At 38.1% G+C, this 20,470-nt stretch overlaps 1 protein-coding gene across 1 annotated transcript in view; it reads left to right on the top strand.

Moving 5' to 3' along the window:
* The window catches only part of DIAPH3 (diaphanous related formin 3), a 108,732-nt gene that overhangs the window by 7,600 nt on the left and 80,662 nt on the right, over positions 1-20,470 (top strand). The window contains exons 3-11 of the mRNA XM_088139512.1: positions 4,032-4,208; positions 7,258-7,362; positions 7,896-8,026; positions 14,303-14,377; positions 14,471-14,540; positions 16,225-16,361; positions 17,268-17,373; positions 19,560-19,670; positions 19,924-20,042. Coding sequence (XP_087995638.1) covers positions 4,032-4,208; positions 7,258-7,362; positions 7,896-8,026; positions 14,303-14,377; positions 14,471-14,540; positions 16,225-16,361; positions 17,268-17,373; positions 19,560-19,670; positions 19,924-20,042 — 1,031 coding nt within the window. The remainder of the gene's footprint in view (positions 1-4,031; positions 4,209-7,257; positions 7,363-7,895; positions 8,027-14,302; positions 14,378-14,470; positions 14,541-16,224; positions 16,362-17,267; positions 17,374-19,559; positions 19,671-19,923; positions 20,043-20,470) is intronic.

Below are 20,470 nucleotides of genomic sequence, written 5' to 3'. Positions count from 1 at the left end.
GAACAGGAGCTAAGAAAATATTAATGTTTTTTTATGACAACAGTGTACTATATACAGTTTTAATTGCTGAAATGAACAATTCATTTAAAAAGATTGTTGGGAATAAAATGAGCAGGACAGACCATTCTTTTATATTTGGTGCCAATGTGATAAAGCTCAGCAATTCTGGAAAATGATTACTAGAATAAAATAAGTCTTACTAGTTGAAATCCTATTTCAACCTGCAATATTCTTATTAAAATTTACCAGACTGTATACTAGTAGTCCTTGCTACTGAATCATTTGTTCAGCAGCCATTCAAAATTACAATGGTGTTGAAGAAATGGACTTATGACCCATGCCTGAAGTTATGGCCGTTGCAGCACCTCTGCAGTCAAGTGATCAAAATGCGGGTGCTTGCAGCCCACCCACACTTATGACTGCAGGTGTGCTGCAATCCCCCCGCCCCTTATCTGCCCCCTGGTCTATGCCTTTTGGCTGCTGTTTGGAGAACAGCAGAAGCCCCATTCTTGTGGTGCTTCAGAAGACCTCATTCTCCAAATGGCATGCCCATCCTTGCAAGATCTGGGAAGACTGAAAGGGTTCCAAAGGTTCATAAGAATGGGGCATGCGATATAGAGAAGGAATGGGGTGAGCGGCCTGATGAGGCCAGCAGCTGCCTCACTTTTAGTAGGGTCAGACTGATACAATATATACAGTAGGGTCATCAGCAGCAGCAAGAAAACAGTGTGAGTGCAGCAGAACCTGTGGAGTACAAGGCAACTGGGGCTTTGTGCAGTGGTGCTGGGTTGGCTGGCTGCGGTGCGGGGCTTGACGCAGCATTTCTCAGTGGCAGCAGTAGTGCTGGAGCTGAAGTAGAGACCTGGTGCCGGTGGTAGCTGGCTGAGACTGCTCAAGGCCCCAGGCTTCTACTTTAATCCTGGTACTGCTGCTCCCCCGGGCCCCCCCCGGGCCCCCCCCACACCCCCCACACCCCCCACACCCCCCCACCCCCCACACCCCTGCAGCATCCCTGAACTCTTTACCTAGGACTCCCTCCGCTTAATGACCCTTGATTCAACTTGGTTACCCATAACAAGACAGTGCCAGGATTGCAGTTGCTAAGCGATGTGGCCATGTGATGTCTCACTGTATGGCCACATCACTTAGTGATGGAAATTCCAGTCCCAGTTATGGTCATTAAGTGAGGACTACCTGTTATCCCCTCAAAATATACTGAATTACTTTTATATATGATAACTGCGTCCAGGATACTGTATGGTTCTTCTGGAAAGATCGTCTGATCCCCAATAGAAGAATGGGTAACCAAGTAGTGGGAGTATGTTTTCATGTTGAAAATGATGTTGTACCTTAAAAATTAATCTAGCACAGATTTCAACTCAAACCATTATATGTTTTCTCTTGTACTTGTTTATATATTTTCTTTAAAGTGTCCAATTAAAAAAAAAGGGGGAAAGAAAGAAAATGCAGACCTATTAATTTTTATTGATTCAGTTTTTTTCTGAAAAGACGATGGACATTCTACTGGCTAATTGTGATGAACTGGTTGAAGGAAGAGGATTTCAGGTTGAGCTTCTGGAAGAAGAAAATATTGAATGAGTTCAGATTTCCATGGCTAAATTGAATTCTAAACTGCATTCTACAGTACTGAAGGAATTTGCTGATGGCCTGACCAAATCTTTTAAGAAATCCCAGAGAACTGGTGAAGTGCCAGATTACTAGAAGAGCCTTCCTCATCTATGAAAAGGATGGAAAGATGGATCTAGGAAGTTATAAAACTGATACCTGACAAGATTCTAGAATTCTTCCTAAGTGGTCAACATGTAAGCTCCTTATAAACAGTACAGTGATTACAAGAAGTCAGCATGGATTGTGAAGAACAAGTTTTGTCAGAGTATTTCATTTTTTCATTGGACATCTACCAATATTAGAATTTGGGAGTGCTATGGACCTAATAGCATTTGATGAATATGTCATGATATCCTGATTAGCAAGACAGATATTTATGGGCCAATGGCAAGTCTGCTATCTGGATCCACAACTGTCTTGGTACCCATACCCAAATAGCACTCATCAACAATTGATTTCTCATCCCAACACAGTTATCGAGTAGGGTGCCACAGATTTTGGTCTTGGGCTGATATTCTTCAACATTTTGTTTAATGATTTGGTTGATGATATTGTAATGGTCTGTGGGAATGACCTTGGGAGATGGGAGGAAGAGCGGCAGACTAGACAACAATCAGACAAGCAGCGGCTAACCCCGCCGAAGCAATAGGGATGTGGCAAATATCTCAAAAAGGACCCTTCCTAGTTTCTTGGGTTGTAAAGGTGAGAGGGGAGAGATGTACTTTCAGACTCTGTTAATGTAACCTTACAGTAAAATTAGAATTTGTACTTCTGGGTGTGCTTCCCGTCTGGAATACCTCCCAAAGTTGACAGATTTGGAAATGTTTAATAAATTTGCAGATGGCAAAAAGTGACCTTGATAGGTTAGAGGAGCAGGTTGAAAGTAATCAAAAGTGTGGAAGGAGATTACCTGCCTCGGTGATGGTGACACATGAACAGAACTTTGGACTTGTAGTTAATCACAGATTGAACAAAGGTCAGCAATGTGACTTTGTTGCCAAAAAAACAAAAAACAATTGTAGGCTGCATCTAGAGAAGTGTAATTTCAAAATCTCGGGATTTGTGAAGTTCCACTAATTAAAATTGGAACTAGACAACACAGTTTGTCTGATTCAGATAAAGGCAAGGAAGATGATTACAGGACTGTTAAGAGGGAATAAGGAAATGGTTTAACCTTGACAAAAGATGACTCAGAACATGATGACATTCTTCAAGTACCTGAAAAGCTTCCATAAAGAAGGAGACTAAACCTATTTCCTACCATCCTAGGAAACAGGGCAAAAGTAACTATGTTAAGTTATAGCAAAACAGATTCTGACTGAATGTAACTTACTGTTGCCCATTCACTAGTAGACCTGATTATGAGAGGATGAACTCCTCTTTGCAGGATGTGTTCAGGCGAAAGATGCATTCGTTCTGTTTGCAAGTACTGTATTAAATTGGATTCATGCCCTGATCTGAAAGTTGGACTCAGTGCCTAAACGTCCTCTTCTGGTTTCACAAGAAATAAAGCTTGGAAAATAACCTTACAAAATGATAAAGGAAAGAAATGTTGATGCTCAGTGTTATGCTATAATATAATATTACAAAACAACTATAATTTTAGGAAGAAAAAAAATCTAGGAGCTGTTTTTTCTTAGGATATAGAAAACAGTTTTCTTGCCACTTTATTAATATGTTATTTGCAGAAACAGCATTTTAATCTAGTTTTTAGTTAGAATTGATATTTTAGATCAATGCCGTCTAACTTTGAGTTTCATAAAGTTTATGACATTGGAATTTTTTTTATAATATTTTTTTCCTATACTTTTAAAGAATCAAGCCTTAACTGCATATATGTGTATCCTTAAATAGTCAGCAATTCATTTCATTAGATATAGAAGATAAGGGAGTTTGAAGTAAATGAGAAGCCTGGCAAACAGGGCTGTAAAGGTGTAAGAACTGTATGCTTGGCAGAGTCCCAATTTACACCATGTAATGGAAGATGAATGAAAGGGTTTTTTTCCCCACCTTAACCAAAGAGAAAAAGCAGATGGCTGCATAATAGATACGGTGTCCAGCATGGAAGGTTTCTTCAGGACTTGCTGGGAATCTTAAGTGTTCTGCAACTGACCTCTCTCCTCTTCTTGGAGGTCACAAATGTTCTCTCTTACCATTCTCATTTATTCTTCCAGGCTTTCACGTCTGTAATTGTAGATGATAAGTTTCTAGTCTAGTGGTAGAAATAAAATGGTGCTTGGCATGCTGTATAATCAGGTTTTCTTGCTTGTTTTTAAAGGTTCTTTGGTAATCAATTGTATTTCTTTACACCAGATCTTTTTGGGGCTAAGGAGGTGGGTTTTTTTTTTTTTTTGGCTAACTGTGTACCTGCTGAAACATGCTTATTCTTGGTTTTTGTTCAGTTTGATAAATTCTCCAGCATACGAATTCCAGGCAGCAAAAAGGATAGACCAGCTCTCCTGCATCTGAAACAATCACATTGCTCATCTAGTGAATGTACTACCCCTGTGGAGGTAGATGACTCCATGCCTACCCATTTGTCAGATCAAGAGATCCTTGTACTCTTTGAAAAAATGATGGTAAGAATCACAGATCTGTTTCCTAATTGGATATGTAATGCCTGACTGCCCTGTGAAAATTCTTTTCCTGAAAAACAACTGCATTGATAAAAATTGTCTGCTCATCAGCTCATTAAAGCAGCAGACACAAGAGAGGATCAATTGAAAAAGTCATTTTATTGTTTAATGTATTTTTTTTTCCAAGATAAGAAGTCAAAGGGACCCCTATGGAATATTTCTGAAATACGCTGGTGCTAAATGACTTCTGCTTTTTTTCCATAAGAAGAGTCAATTAATTGCAGTTGGTTGAGATTGAAAATGAACAGTGATGATTAGTATTGATCCACAGAATAAATATCTGTCTTACCAAACAGGGCTACCGATATAATTTTGCCCACTTCCAATACCAATTTAATGTAGATATTATTGTTTGGGGCTGATAAATTTAAATTAGCTGGTTAAGACTTGTGCAACTTCTGAAGATGCTTCAACATATTCTTCCATACAAAATTCATGCAACAACTATGCATTGCTCCAAGAGTATTTTTAAGGATGCATATATGAACTGAAACCATGCATTTCAGCTGTAGTGTATTCCCCTTCCCTGTCTTTGGTCACATATGTATTTTTTAAGGGACAGTAATGAAGCTGCTGTGTGACACAAGAGGCATGGAATGGTAGAGAAGAAGTCTCTATCAGATGCCATTAGGTAAGAGATAAAGTGGGAAGAGAGACACACTTGTAGAGAATGAGGTTGAAAGGTACATTGTTAACACTGGTAATTTTTCAGTTAATGGCAAAGCAAACACCTCCCTCCCTGCACTTACTTGAATATGGAGAATAGAATTGGTACATTTGAATTAATAGAACCTTAACAGGTATAAATGTGAAGCCATAATGTACATCTGCATTCCTTGGTGGAGAAGCAAACTATTGTTCCTAAACATTAGTAGGCATTTATAATTTCCTCCTATGGTAGCAAGAATAGATTAGAGATAGAGATCTTCCTTGGCAGCAGTTTACTGTATTCTTAATATGTGAAGTTACTTTTTATATTAAAAAAGATGTTGCTCACTACAAATAATAAAATAATGTTATATTATAGCATTATACTCCTTATGTAAATCTTTTAATCAGTAACAGTATCCCTTTTACAGTACTGCATATATGGAGTAATGAAGCTGAGTGAGAATAGCACGTCCTAGATTTTCCAATGTATCTATGACAGAGACTTAATAATTTAAATCAGATTAATGTAGATCTTGAAAAATGTTTTATATACATTTTAAAAACAACCCAGGATTAATTCGGGCAACTTATTTACAGTAAGGTGGTCTTTATATGGACTTATGGAAGATTTTTGATAGTCCCATTCTAAAGACTAGTGAGCAAAGTTAGTTGTGGGAAAGATGAGACACTCTTATCAACTGGTAAGGGAAAAGAGGACAGGAATAAACTGACACTTAATCTCTATGTTGGGATCTGAGCTTCTTCATCTGTTAGTGCAAGACCAAGCTTGCTGAATACACCAAATTATTTAAGCTGATTAAAGCAAAAAGGAAGAACCACAATATCCAAACATTATTTCTGAATTGAAGAAAAGAACATTAAAAGGCCAAATATGGTTCACTTACACATACTGAGGGAGTTGGTAATGACTGACTGTAGCACTGGACCTTTGCATTCCAACCTGTCATGAGCAATAATGGCAAGAAGTCTTGACTTGGATCTGTAGGAATTCCAGCGTTCTGACTTATCTTTATGGAGAAGATGAAGCTTCTCCAGAGCTCTTTTCTTTCCTGAAAACTGTTAATACAGAGGTTCAGAGGTCTGTCATGTGACTTAGACCACTCTCATGCTAGGCAAAAGGACTAAAATCAATCTTAGTTTTCAACTGAATATGGAAAGACTTAGTTTGTGTAAACATGGTTAATGGAATAAATGATTGGATCCATATAGCTAACCAGACAATTTGTCAACCATGTTAGCTGAGTACATACAACATGTTAAGTCAAAAATCAAACTATATTATGCAACGTATGAACCTAGCAATATTTATTAAGCAATCAAGCAAAGATTAGTTGCTTTTAAAATAAAGAAAATGGAGCCTATATTTCTTGAAGAATTAAACATTGAAAAATTCAGAAACTGAGGGTTAAGCACCTGAATATTTAAGAATACACTACTAAACTAGTTGGAAGAGAGGCTCTTGAATCTTCATAGTTGATAATGTTGACACCTCAGCCAATTGGGGAAAAAAGGCCAATGTTACCAAATAAAGGAATTTCTAAGGGGCTTGGATCACTTCCTGTGAGTTTCCTGCACACGAGAGTAGCTGTTCAACAGGCAACTAAATCACAGGAAGAGCTGGCTTTGCAGTGTAGATTTCAATCCATCAATAAGAGAGGAGGGAGGCTGAGTTTGGTGGTTGTGATGGAAAGCTTGATGAAAATATTGATTTTTTTTTTTTTTTAAGGAGATGGAAAATGTCAAGGTTTTTGTTGAAATGTTGGTTTCTGTCATTATTTGCTGGCTGTAAAAAACAGGGAGTCTGTTTTTCTACAGTCAAAATGGAAATGCAGGATACTGCCTATTTAGCAGGCTAGTTAAAAAGTTGCCTTTCACCCAATGGACTGAGAAAAAGAGGAGAAAATGGAAGGCGAGTGGTTTTTATTTCAACAGGAGGAATGGAAAGGTGTGTCCCTCCCTGTCCTCACTTCCTGCATGGAATATCTATTTATTGGTGGCTACCAGGCAAGGTGGCCCAAGAACTAAATGAAAGCCAAGGTTTTTATTGATCCCAGATCACTACCTCATGCTAACAAATGGCACTTCGTCCCTCTGGAAAAGCTTCCTTTTTGGTTTGTTTGTTTGCTCTTGCCTTGCTGTTGCCTTTTGTTTCCTTTCTGTGCCTTGCTGTTTGTTGAAACTCAATTGACCTTTGAGCGATCATTAATATTATTGTTATGGCCTCTGATTTTTTAAAGCAGACCTCATCCTATTTCTCACTGCTTTGAAATATTTTGGAATAAGTTTGAGATATAACGCCTGTGTTACCTTTTCTTCTTAGGAAGATATGAATTTAAATGAGGACCGAAAAGCTCCACTAAGAGAAAAAGACTTCAGTATCAAAAAAGAAATGGTTTTGCAGTATACTAGTACTGCTTCAAAGCCGGTAAGCTCCTGGGATTGAGGAGACCACAGCATATGCTCTTGAAAGAGACTGATACAAATCAGCAGAAAAAAACAAACAGATTTAGTTCTGCTTATAATTTTTGCTGGGTTTAATTAGGAGCTCCAGTTCTGTAAATGAGTTCTGACATGGCATATATGGTCCCTTTAAATCTGCATGTATTAATCACCCAATGGTACCATTTTAAAATGTGCGTACATCTTAAGCCCACTTTCAAGATGATGATACAGTTTTCATATTCAGCATAGACCTATGCATTTAGTTTGGTTATTTTGGAACAGGTGAACTGAAGAAGGTTCCAGATTGGCTGGTGTGTGTGTGTTTTAAAATGCACGTGAACATTGTTTTTATTTATTTATTTATGTCTGTGTGTATATGTCACATTTATATAGCCGCCCATCTTACTGGGCAACATACAACAATTAAATAAAATAACAAATAGATAAAAGCAGTCATTATAAAAGATAAAAAAGTGATTCTTTCATTTCATAATATGTGTGATCATTTTCTTTCAGGGAAGCCTCAAGAGTAGAAGGCAGATTCTGCCACAGGAATTCATATATGAACTGAAAACTGGAACAGTGGATGAAAAACTTGTCAGTTGCTTAGAATCCCTTCGTGTGTCGTTGACTAGTAACCCTGTCAGGTAATGCAAGCCGTTCAACAAAGTTTTTTTTTAGAAAAAGCTGAATCCAACAAAGCCGGGTTTGTATATTGCAGCTGTCTTTCATTAAGGCACTGCATTCATTTTAAGTTAAGTTTTATAAGTTGTTATTATTTGTGAAAATTCTTTACTGACAATCATCACTTGCTTTCATATATCTGTCACAGGTATTTTTGATTTCATTTCTGACTGTTTGAATTTACAAATGGCACAAACCAATATTGAAAGTGAGGTCACATGTATAGAATATAACTTTATTAAAATATACAGTCGTAGGTCAAATGCACACACAGTGGTACCTCGGTTCACGAATGCTTCTGTTCACGAACAATTCGGTTTGCGACCAGCACCGTTCGCAAAATTTTGCTTCTGTTCGCGAATTCCGCATCGGGTGACGAACATGACCCGCGGCCTTTTTCCCTGCTGTGACACGTGGTCGTGGCTTCCTGTACGGAGGGGGACTCTCCCTCCAAACAATAACTGCCTCCCCACCCGCCTTCCTGTCCTCCACGCCAGAAGTCGCCTCAAGCAAGGTTAGTGTTCTCTCTCTTCATACTGTACTGTAATGTATTTTATTTCATATTTTTGTGGTTTTAAAAAAAATAGATATGGTTCAGAATGGATTAACCGTATTTACACTGAACCTTATGGGAAAATTTGATTCGGTTCGCGACCAATTCGGTTCGCGACCAGAGTTGCGGAATGAATTAAGTTCGTGAACCGAGGTACCACTGTATACAAAAATATAGACTTGGTAGCTTGATATATATTTCTGTGCATTCCGGAAACTAAATTTCTATAACAACCCAGAAAGGTCTCATCTTGTGTGTAGTACTGTGCTATTGATGTATTTCATCTGGCTGCACTTTCACTTGTTCTTGAATTGATCTCCATATCATGATATCGCCGGACATCTCTGGCACTCAAATTAGAACTTGATTAAATCAGTGGCTATCAGATTTTTTAATGGCAATATCTAGATAATTTGCTTGTACATGTTTATGAACACAAACTTCATTTCTTTCTAACCAGTAGTATCTAAATCACAACATAAGGGTGTTTTTCAGAAATGTTTCCATTATTAAGTATTTCTACTTGCATACAACATGGTGCTCGAGAGGCATCTTTTTGCAAGCGAAGTTATAGTGTGGAGACCAGAATCCTTTTTTAATCAAATACACAAACAGGGAATTTACGATGCTAAACAACTTGTAGTGCTAATCTATGCAAATTATTTTACTAATTTGCAAATAGTAAAGGTATGCAAAGGGATTCCAAATTACTAGATACTGAATGCTAGTATAGACAACATGTTCAACCTTTTATTTAGGATTGTTGTTGTTTAGTCGTTAAGTCGTGTCTGACTCTTCGTGACCCCATGAACCATATTGCGCCAGGCCTTCCTGTCCTTCACTGCCTCCCTGAGTTTGCTCAGTTTCATGCTCATTGCTTCAGTGATGCTATCTAACCAACTCATCCTCTGCCGTCCTCTTCTCCTTTTGCCTTTAATCTTTCCCAGCATCAGGGTCTTCTCCAAAGAGATCTCTCTTCGCATTAGGTGACCAAAGTATCTGAGCTTGAGCTTCATTATCAATCCTCCCAATGAGTAATCAGGGTTGATTTCCTTTAAGATTGACTGGTTTGACCTCCTAGCAGTCCAGGGGCCTCTCAAGAGTCTTCTCCAGCACCACAGTTCAAAGGCATCAATTCTTCGGCGCTCAGCCTTCTTTATGGTCCAGCTCTCACAGCCATACATTACTACTGGAAAAACCATAGCTTTGACTATGCGGATCTTTGTCGGCAAGGTGACGTCTCTGCTTTTTAATATGCTATCTAGGCTTGCCATAGCTTTCCTCCCAAGGAGCAAGCGTCTTTTAATTTCATGGCTGCAGTCTCCGTCTGCGGTGATCTTGGAGCCCAAATAAATGAAGTCTGTTACTGCTTCCATTTCTACCCCTTCTATTTGCCAGGAATTGATGGGTCCAGATGCCATGATCTTAGTTTTTTTAATGTTGAGTTTCAAGCCAGCTTTTGCACTCTCCTCTTTCACCCTCATCAAGAGGCTCTTTAGTTCTTCTTCACTTTCTGCCATGAGGGTGGTATCGTCCGCATATCTGAAGTTGTTAATGATTCTCCCTGCAATCTTAATTCCGGCTTGTGATTCTTCCAGCCTGGCATTTCTCATGATGTACTCTGCATATAGGTTAAATAAGCAGGGTGACAGTATACAGCCTTGTCGTACTCCTTTCCCTATTTTGAACCAATCGGTTGTTCCGTGACTGGTTCTAACTGTTGCTTCTTGGCCCGCATACAGATTTCTCAGGAGACAGGTAAGATGGTCTGGTACCCCCATCTCTTTAAGAATTTGCCACAGTTTGTTGTGATCCAAACAATCAAAGGCTTTTGCATAGTCAATGAAGCAGATGTTTTTCTGGAACTCTCATGCTTTCTCCATGATCCAGCAAATGTTGGCGATTTGATCTCTAGTTCCTCTGCCTCTTTGAAACCCAGCTTGTACATCCGGTAGTTCTCGGTTCACGTACTGCTGAAGCCTAGCTTGTAGGATTTTGAGCATAACCTTCCTAGCATGTGAAATGAGTGCAATTGTGCAATAGTTTGAGCATTCTTTGGCATTGCCCTTCTTTGAAATTGGAACGTAAACTGACCTTTTCCAATCCTGTGGCCACTGTTGCGTTTTCCAAACTTGCTGGCATACTGAATGCAGCACTTTAACAGCATCATCTTTTAGTATTTTAAATAACTCAGCTGGAATACTGTCATCTCCACTAGCTTTGTTGTTAGCAATGCTTCCTAAGGCCCACTTGACTTCACTCTCTAGGATGTCTGGCTCAAGGTCAGTGACCACACCAGCATGGACATCAGGGACATTAAGATCTTTCTTGTATAGTTCTTCTGTGTATTCTTGCCACCTCTTCTTAATCTCTTCTGCTTCTGTTAGGTCCCTGCCTTTTTTGTCCTTTATCATGCCCAACTATGCACTAAACGTTCCTTTGATATCTCCAATTTTCTTGAAGAGATCTCTAGTCTTCCCCATTCTATTGTTTTCCTCGATTTCTCTGCATTGTTCATTTAAGAAGGCCTTCTTATCTCTCCTTGCTATTCTCTGGAAATCTGCATTCAGTTGCTTATATCTTTCCCTTTCACCCTTGCTTTTCGCATTCCTTCTTTCCACAGCTATTTGTAAAGCCTCATCAGACAGCCATTTTGCTTTCTTGCATTTCTTTTTCTTTGGGATGGTTTTAGTTGCTGCCTCCTGTACAATGTTACGGACCTCCGTCCATAGTTCTTCAGGCACTCTGTCTACCAAATCTAATCCTCTAAATCTATTCATCACCTTCACTGTGTACTCACAAGGAATATGATCTAAGTCATACCTGAGGGGTCTAGTGGTTTTCCCTACATTCTTCAATTTAAGCCTAAATTTTGCAGTAAGAAGCTCATGATCTGAGCCACAGTCAGCTGCTGGTCTTGTTTTTGCTGTCTGTATAGAGCTTCTCCATCTTTGGCTGCAAAGTATATAATCAATCTGGTTTCGGTATTGACCATCTGGTGATGTCCATGTGTAGAGTCGTCTCTTGTGTTGTTGGAAAAGAGTGTTTGCTATAACTAGCTTGTTCTCTTGACAGAACTCTATTAGCCTTTGCCCTGCTTCATTTTGTACTCCAAGGCCAAACTTGCCTGTTATTCTGATTACTCCTTGACTTCCTACTTTAGCATTCCAATCCCCTATGATGAAAAGGACATCTTTTTTTGGTGCTAGTTCTAGAAGGTGTTGTAGGTCTTCATAGAAGCGGTCAACTTCAGCTTCTTCAGCATCAGTGGTTGGGGCATAGACTTGGATGACTGTGATATTGAATGGTTTGCCTTGGATACGCACTGAGATCATTCTGTCGTTTTTGAGGTTGTACCCCATTACTGCCTTTCCCACTCTCTTATTGACTATGAGTGCAACTCCATTTCTTCTAAGGGTTTCTTGCCCACAGTAGTAGATATAATGGTCACCCGAATTAAATTCACCCATTCCCGTCCATTTCAGTTCACTGATTCCCAAGATGTCGATGTTCAATCTTGTCATCTCGTTTGACCACATCCAGCTTGCCTCGGTTCATAGATCTTACATTCCAGGTACCTATACAATATTGTTCTTTACAGCATCGGACCTTCTTTTCGCTTCCAGATACATCCACAGCTGAACGTCCTTTCGGCTTTGGCCCAGCCGCTTCACTCTTTCTGGAGCTACTTGGAATTGCCCTCCGCTCTTCCCCAGTAGCATATTGGACACCTTCCGACCTGAGGGGCTCATCTTCCGGCGTCATATCTCTTAGCCTTCTAACATTGTCCATGGGGTTTTCTTGGCAAGGATACTGGAGTGGGTTGCCATTTCCTTCTCCAGTGGACCACATTTTGTCAGAACTCTCTGTCATGACCTGTCCGTCTTGGGTGGCCCTGCACGGTATAGCTCATGGCTTCACTGAGTTACGCAAGTCCCTTCGCCACGACAAGGCAGTGATCCATGAAGGGGTTATTTAGGATATGATGTAATTAAAAGTATGCACTTTGGTATGTGTGACTTTGCTGTATGGGAGTGTTGCCTTTCCTCCAGATGAACAAAATTTCCCATTTTACATTTGAAAAAAGAGCTAGTCTGTAGTCATTCTAGTGATAAGATGCCAAGATAAGATATATTTACTATTCTGCTAGTTTTGTAAGAAAGGGTTGTTTCTGCTCTCTGGTGTTTGTAGCAAATGAATTCTTGCACTAATTGATTTATGCATAATTACAGATTATTATTTCTTTTAAATAAAGAACCTCTTTAGTGGGAAGACTAAAAATAGGTTCATAATAATAATAATAAAATAATTAATAATAATAGGAAGTCCAGGCTTTTGGTATAGCTATGATTTAAGGAGTAGCATGACTATCCAATGCAAAAGTTGGAGCAAATAACCCTAACTCAGTACTTACTGTAAAAAATATGTAATTTTTCTGAGTTAAAAATATTTTAAAGCATCCTAACCAATGTGTACAAGTAATGCCTATTCTTACATACATGCTGTAAAAAGGTAACTAATTCATCATTTGTATTCTACCCAACTCCAAATTCTTTGGGCAGTTTACAAGAACAGTAAAATCAAGAAATAACCCCAACTCAAATATTGTAACAGATGCCACCAATATACTTGACAAAGATAAATAATTAACAATAATAATGTCCTCCAAGTAGCCATCCACATAGATTCCACTTTGCTCATCCAGCTTTCCATGGGTTCAGTAATTGAGTCCTAAGCTGGCCTTATCCAGTCTGAAATCCTGTAGAACTGTTGCAATACTGAATAAGCTGGACCAACAGCTGATCCTATATAAAGTAGTTTCCTGTGTTCCTATTCTAGAACATGTAAGCCTTTTCCTGATAAATTGTGGGCAATTGGCATTTTTTTTTGAGAGAGTCAGACATGCATATCATGCTCTTTATTCCCTTTCAGAGTAATTAACTAAAAAGTGTTATGCAGTGAAAACCCAGTTGGAGGCCTTAGTATTGGTTTTGAGCACCTGCTTTTGCCTTTGAAAGATAGAGAAATCATGGCTGGAGGGCAGAAGGCTTCTTGGCAAAGCTCTGGCCCTCACTTTGTGGAGGGAATTATGATGGAGGGGAAGAGAGGAAAGGCTGTGAGAAGGCAGAGAAGAGGAAACTTGAAGAGTTGAGGGAGAAATTTACAAACAGTAGGCTCTGACTGTTAACCTCCATGCAGGAGAGAGCTCCAGAATCAACTTGTAGCCTGCTAGTGTTTTGCAAGCTAAGATAGAAGAGAAGCTGATTTAAGGCAAAGAGAGCACTTTCTTTTTACCTCCAGCTATCAGGAATGAAAGTGAGTGTCTCCAGAAAGAAATCCTGCATTATTTAAAAAGTGCTGTTAAAAAAATACTGAATATATTCTTAAGCCTGATGTGCTGTCTTCTGTTATGAAATATGATACTAAACAACAAGGCGCATAAAGAGAAAATGGACAGTTATTTTGTAATGATGTATGTCAGAATCATATTATGCATCTTCAGGTCCCCCAGATGTCCCATCAATTTACTCTTTCCATAGTTCATAGAAACTAAATGGCACAGCCAGGAACTGAGCAGTTGGGGCCCTGTGTATCCATTGCATTAACGTGGTTATTGACTTAGATCCACCCATTGATTGTCTTTACTGGTAATACCTAAAATTAATATAGAAATATATTTTTGCAGTTGGGTTGAGACCTTTGGACATGAAGGACTTGGATTATTATTGGACATCTTGGAAAGACTGGTTGAAACAAAACAGTAAGTCTTCTTCTAGCCAGTATATAATTCTCAGAAAGGATAGATAATAACCAACATGTTATAATTTTTGTATCTTTATTTTCTTGCGTTCAGACAGGACAAGATTCTGAAGAAGCTACAGCATAAGATAATTCAGTGCTTGAAAGCATTTATGAATAACAAGGTCAGTACACTAATTTACTTAATTATTTGAAATTGCAGTTCTACCCATATGGAACTCAGTGAGATTTATGAGATAGGCGCAAGACTCTATGGCCTATAGTGCTAGTTTCAGATTTGGGAATTTTTCTAGTCATGGAAAGAATCAAGATTCCATGAAGGTTGTCTTTGGAATAATCCAAGTCCTGCCCTTTATTTAGTTATTTTTATTAACTAAAAAGTAGTTAAATACTTTTTAACTAAATATATTCAGTATTTTTTTAACTGCAGGAAAGGCAGGATCATGAAGCAGAATCAGTAGAAACTATTTCCTTCCTCTGTTGTGGGTCTGCACTTTAATAAAATCGTTATTTGGTTTGCAATTTTTTGGCTCAAATTTCAGATTGATTCTAATGATAGTTAGAGTGCACAGTTTGCCGATGGTGCAGAAGGGCATCAGGCCTGTATTTTTTTTCAAACCCAAGTCAAATTCTGTATCTGTGGGATCTCATTATTTCCCTAATAAGATTTAAGCAGGTTTTAAAAGCAGTAGCAGGTAAACTGTTTTTCTCAGTGGTGTAGTAATTTAATCATCTCTCCTTGGGGTTATCCAAATGCCGTATAAACATTATGTTTGTGAAAGGATAGCTCCATGTGGTGGTAGAGATAGCTGCCTATGCATATGAAAATAAGGCATTTAGAACCAGGCTCGGTGCGAAACGGGCAGGTTGTGGTCTATTAAATCGCTTGTAAACAGCGCAAACCCTGTCACTGTTAGCAATTGTTTAGTAATTGGCAGAACAAGATTAGTTCACCTTGTTCTGACTGCGAAATAAGTACCTTTATTATTAATGAAATGTTGCTTTATTATGAATCTATAATGTTCGGAAATTGTAAAATGCAGAAGATTTTTTTAAAAAAATTGTGCTGGCTATTCTATTCCTGGGGAAACATTCCTGAATGCTGACCGTCAGTCAAAATTGACACTGACTTGAGTGGAGTCCTGAGGTCATCTTGGCAATGCACCAGTCTAAATTCTGTGTTCCCTTGCTTGTTGCTTCAAAATGGAGACTCTCCATTCATGGCTTCTGCAACAGCTGGAACTCTTTTTTTTTCCCCTGGAAGTATCACAATTGAAAGGCACCGTGTTGGCAAAGGCTGGTGTACATCAGTATTTGGAAAGCCCAGTTTGGGTTATCTTTAAGGACGACAGCCTGTTATTACAGAATAACATGCAGATTTGAGACACAAAGTGAAATTCTGGAACTGAGAATTTGAAATGAGAATTTACGAGGTATAGCTTGCTACTAAATCTTGGGATGCTGTTCTTTCAACTGAAATCCTTTCGAACAAAGCAGGAAGAGTTAAGTACATATGTGGGAACTATTCCAAACAAGAATGGTATATTATGATATTAGTGAATTGCCTAACAGAATGTGGGGTTGTAAAAACATATATGGAGGGGGAGGAAGACTATTAAATAAAAATAAAAATGAATGTTTCAGAAAATTTCAAATTGTTACATAGTTAACATTGCTGATTCCTCTTCTTTGTGGAAGTGCCTTTCGAAAATCTTCATAATTTTGTAGGATTTCATGGGTTTTCTTTGTATGTGGCAACATGGCTAGGCAACTTATGGTATATGCATGTATGCATCTTGTTAATGATCACCTCCTGCCTCCCATTAACTTTTATTACTTGTCCTTTAGTATGGTTTGGAAAGAATAATGGGTGAAGAAAGAAGTTTTTCATTATTGGCCGAAACAATTGATCCCAGACAAATCAGCATGATGACTGATGCAGTTAAACTTCTGTCTGCAATATGTATTATTGGAGAGGAAAACATGTAAGTATAACATTGATGACATTGGTGTAGTCAGTTAATTTAGAACATTTTTAAGGAATTAAATCTTACTTTAATTAGAAATAATTATGTTAAAAACAAAGGCCTGAAATTTATTGAAAGTACTAGTAGTTTTGAGATAATAAACACAGCAGAATGAAGAACTGAATATCTGTGTAACCTTCAAAAGAGGTTTCATAAAGATCCTATGCTTCTGGACAGGTTTTGTGAGGAATTCTAGGCGCATAGAAGTATTTCTACATACTTTTAGTTGGGGTTCTCCATGCTTGGGGGGATTGGTATCAAAGTAGGGATCGTGTTTTTTGCATATGTTTTGCTTTGTGATCAAGTGAGGGTTTCCTGGCACTACAGTTCCAAAGTGGGAATCGCCTTGCAGGATTTATAGTCTGTGTAGAATTTGAACTCTAGTGTGGTTGGTTGGTGATTGGAAGCTTCTGGGAGATGGCCTGATAATTTATTCCTGACCGCAAGACCTTTGAAGTAAATGTATTTAAGATGTGAGGCTTAAGTATTCATGTCTGTTTAATTGTCAACTAATAAATAAGTCTATGTATTGTCAAAGGCTTTCACAGCCGGAATACAATGGCTGATGTGGGTCTTCCGGGCTGTGTGGCTGTGTTCTGGAAGTTTTGATCCTAACGTTTCCCCAGCATCTGTGACCAGCATCTTCAGAGGACAGCAGCACAGACAGCAGCAGTTCCCTCTGTGCAGTTGGGTTGGACAGAACTGCTCCTGTCTGTGCTCCTGTCCTCTGAAGATGCTGGTCACAGATGCTGGCGAAACGTTAGGAACCAAAACTTCCAGAACACGGCCACACAGCCCGGAAGACCCACATCAGCCATAATAATAGGTCTCCCTCCCTCTTATTTATTTACTTACCCCCTTCAGCCTTGAAAAAATTTTGAAAGCCTTGACTACAGCTGCAGAAGAGAGAGGTACTGACCGATTTTGCCCCATTCTGAAGGGTCTTGAGGAGAATTCAGTCCATCTGCAAGTAAGTAATACTTTTTGTGGTATTTTAAAGCCAATAAATGCCACTAATCTAGTAAGTGGACTTGAAGAAAAAGAAAGCCCAGAGCAATTCTTCAATCCTGGATGTAGCTAGACAGACAAATATCTGTAGAATGATTTATGTTGACTTTGTGGGACTAATGGAATGTTGATACTTATTAATACAAATATTATGGAATCAGCTTAACTAAAAACAAATATGAGATCTGGTCCTTCTAATCTGCTGTACTACTCAGAAAAACATCTTTTCTTGAGAATTTAAGGTCCAGTAGTCTGCCATGCAGGCAGGGCAGACAGTAGTTTCATTACTCCTCATGACTAAGTAATTGGAATTTCTTTATAAAATAACAGGGAAAATGTCAGTTCCTGTTCCAGGATTCAATATTCAAAACTGAACCAAAAGCAGAATGCATTCAGAGCCAGTGAGGGAAGGTCACAAACTAGATGCAGTTAGTGGTGAATTCCATTAAATCCCTCTCCTTTCAAACAGATAAATAACACATTTAAGGTACCAGCATCTTTCATGGGAAAAGGCAGCTGCTTCTTTTTTTTGCTCGCTTTCCACACACAAGAAAGAATAAGCAAATGTATTCATGACAGAAGTCTGAAGTTGAATCAGAAGATCAGCATCGTGAAGCATGTAGCAGGCTGCAGTACTGATGTCTTGAGTGAGACTGTTGCTTTGTGAAATCATGCATCAATGTTTTTGGCAGGAATCACTTAAAAGGTAGAGAATTGTCCAGTACACGGGGAAAATCTTTTCAGTGCCAGAACTGGTCACACAAAGGACCATATCCCCAAAATGAAAATTACTGAAAGAAAGATATCGGTGATGTAGGGTTTATTATATTTCTTGGTGGTGGCCCTAAGGACTTAATTCTCAAGCCACCTTTCCAGTTTGAGAAGCAGCTGCTGCAGTGGCCCTCAAAATGCTTATTGCTTGTTGATCAGGGCTACCTTACAAAAGAAATTTTTGGACATTACAAATACTTTTCTTTTCAACATGCCCCACTTCAATAACTGACTCCAGAATTGCAGTTATGGATTAAATCATGGGTTTTTACAAGAAAACATTTCGGCCTAAGGTTAGTACTTAACCAAGGGAAGCCTACATCCAGACACCAGATGAGGATGATATTATGGAATCTGACAGACAGTTGCTGATGGACATCAGAACAGAAGGATCATCATATCAATTACCCGATGATTTTTATTATGTCCTGATATGTAAAACCATAGAACTCAAAGAGGGTGTACTTTCTTTTTCACACGACTGTATCTAGAATTCCTAGCAGTGGGATGGTCATTCATTAAACTGGCTGTTACACTCAGAAAATGGGAATGGTCTGTCCTATGCAACTTCTCTAATTAATCACTTGCCAGGTTGGAAAAACTAACTGCATAGATACTTTCAGTTAAATAATGACGTGACAAACTCAGGTTTCATCCTAAGGTTGTGCTATCATGATTTTGGAGGGGAGGGACACTGGTTCCATTTTTTTCTATGAAAGATACAGTTAATTGCTTTTGTTTTTTCAGCAGAGGAGATATGATATCAAATCTCTTTTTTGAACACAACATTCCTATACATACTGCCTATCGGTGTCATCTAGAAAGACAGACAATGCCACCTGATTACCTAAAAAATGCAGTAGCTACACTTCAGTTTTAGCCCTTAAAATTCTCTTAACTGTAATAGCAGGGGCACCTTCTGTTGTTTTAAATATAATATTTTGTTTTAAATAAAGAACAATTCACTGGAATTTTGTGTTTATCCAGTATTTGTGAAATTTGAATAACCTGGATTTAAAATAAAAAGAAGTTTGAATATATTCATTACCATTTCTTAAGTTTGTCTGTAGATGTGTTGACTGATTTTCTTTTGACAGATAAAAATGGAAACGTTGAATAAGCCCCTGAAATTATATATAGGCATTCTCTTTTTATTAACATTATTTTTACAGGTAACACTCTCCCAACTATACAGAGACATTTGTTCATGATATGAAAATTTCATAACGTTCATAGCAATAAAATATTAAGTCATTGGTGGCTATGGCTGAATGGTCTGTTTTTTCTGGATGTTTCACAGTCAGAACATACTATGAAGGCAATAACATAAACAAATGAAGGCTAAATTCTGCAGATTAAAATGGTTGCATTTTGTAGATAGCTTGTATGCAGTTCATCAATGCCCTGATTACAACTCCTGATGACCTGGACTTCAGACTCCATATTCGAAATGAATTTATGCGATGTGGATTGAAAGAGCAACTGCCGGTAAGTATGTGTATGTGTGAATTAATATTTAAATTAGAAGATTGGGATGAGAAGGAGCTGTGTGAAATGTCTTGTGGAATTATTTATTAAGACAGAACAAACTCTAGCCTGTAAAAATTGTTTCACAAACTATATATTTGAATAGCATATATTCCCCAAATATATTAGCTTTTGATACATGAATTTTGTTCAAAATAACTCATTTTAATATGCAGCTATTAATTACAGTATTGTTGGTGCTTTTCCACTGCAGATGCTAAGATGTATAAGGAATGATGCTTTGGATATCCAGCTGAAAGTGTTCAGTGAACACAAAGAAGAAGATATGATTGAATTTTCTCACCGTTTAGATGATATCAGATCAGAATTCGAATATCCTTTAAAGAAAAACTGGAAATTTGCAGACAATTAAACCAGACTTGCTGGCAAGCATCCAAACAGTGATATCATTTTTGTGATTCTTAGTTGAATTAACTTATGTGGTCAACTAAACTTTGACAACAGTTCTCATTATCTTGTGATAGATAAAGGTGGGAATTATGGATATACAGTAAGAATTGCTATGTTGTTCCAAGAAGTTCTTGGAAAAAAATCATAGTTTGTGGTGGATGCCTCATTTTGGGCCAAATACATGAATCAATTTTCCTCACAAACTTAAAACATTTCACGTTATTATTTTACATAACAACTTATGTAAATTATTTTACCTAACTCCATTATTTTATGTAACAGCTGCAGCAAAAATCTAAATTCATCTTGAAATCTATAATTTATAAACCAAGTTTGATATTTTATCCTTA

Source organism: Python bivittatus, unplaced genomic scaffold, assembly GCF_059951505.1.
Source record: "Python bivittatus isolate LINGU-HERP-01145 unplaced genomic scaffold, Pbiv_v1 ctg000210_np1212, whole genome shotgun sequence".
Classification (NCBI taxonomy): Eukaryota; Metazoa; Chordata; class Lepidosauria; order Squamata; family Pythonidae; genus Python; species Python bivittatus.
This window is presented reverse-complemented; position numbering and strand designations above follow the sequence as displayed.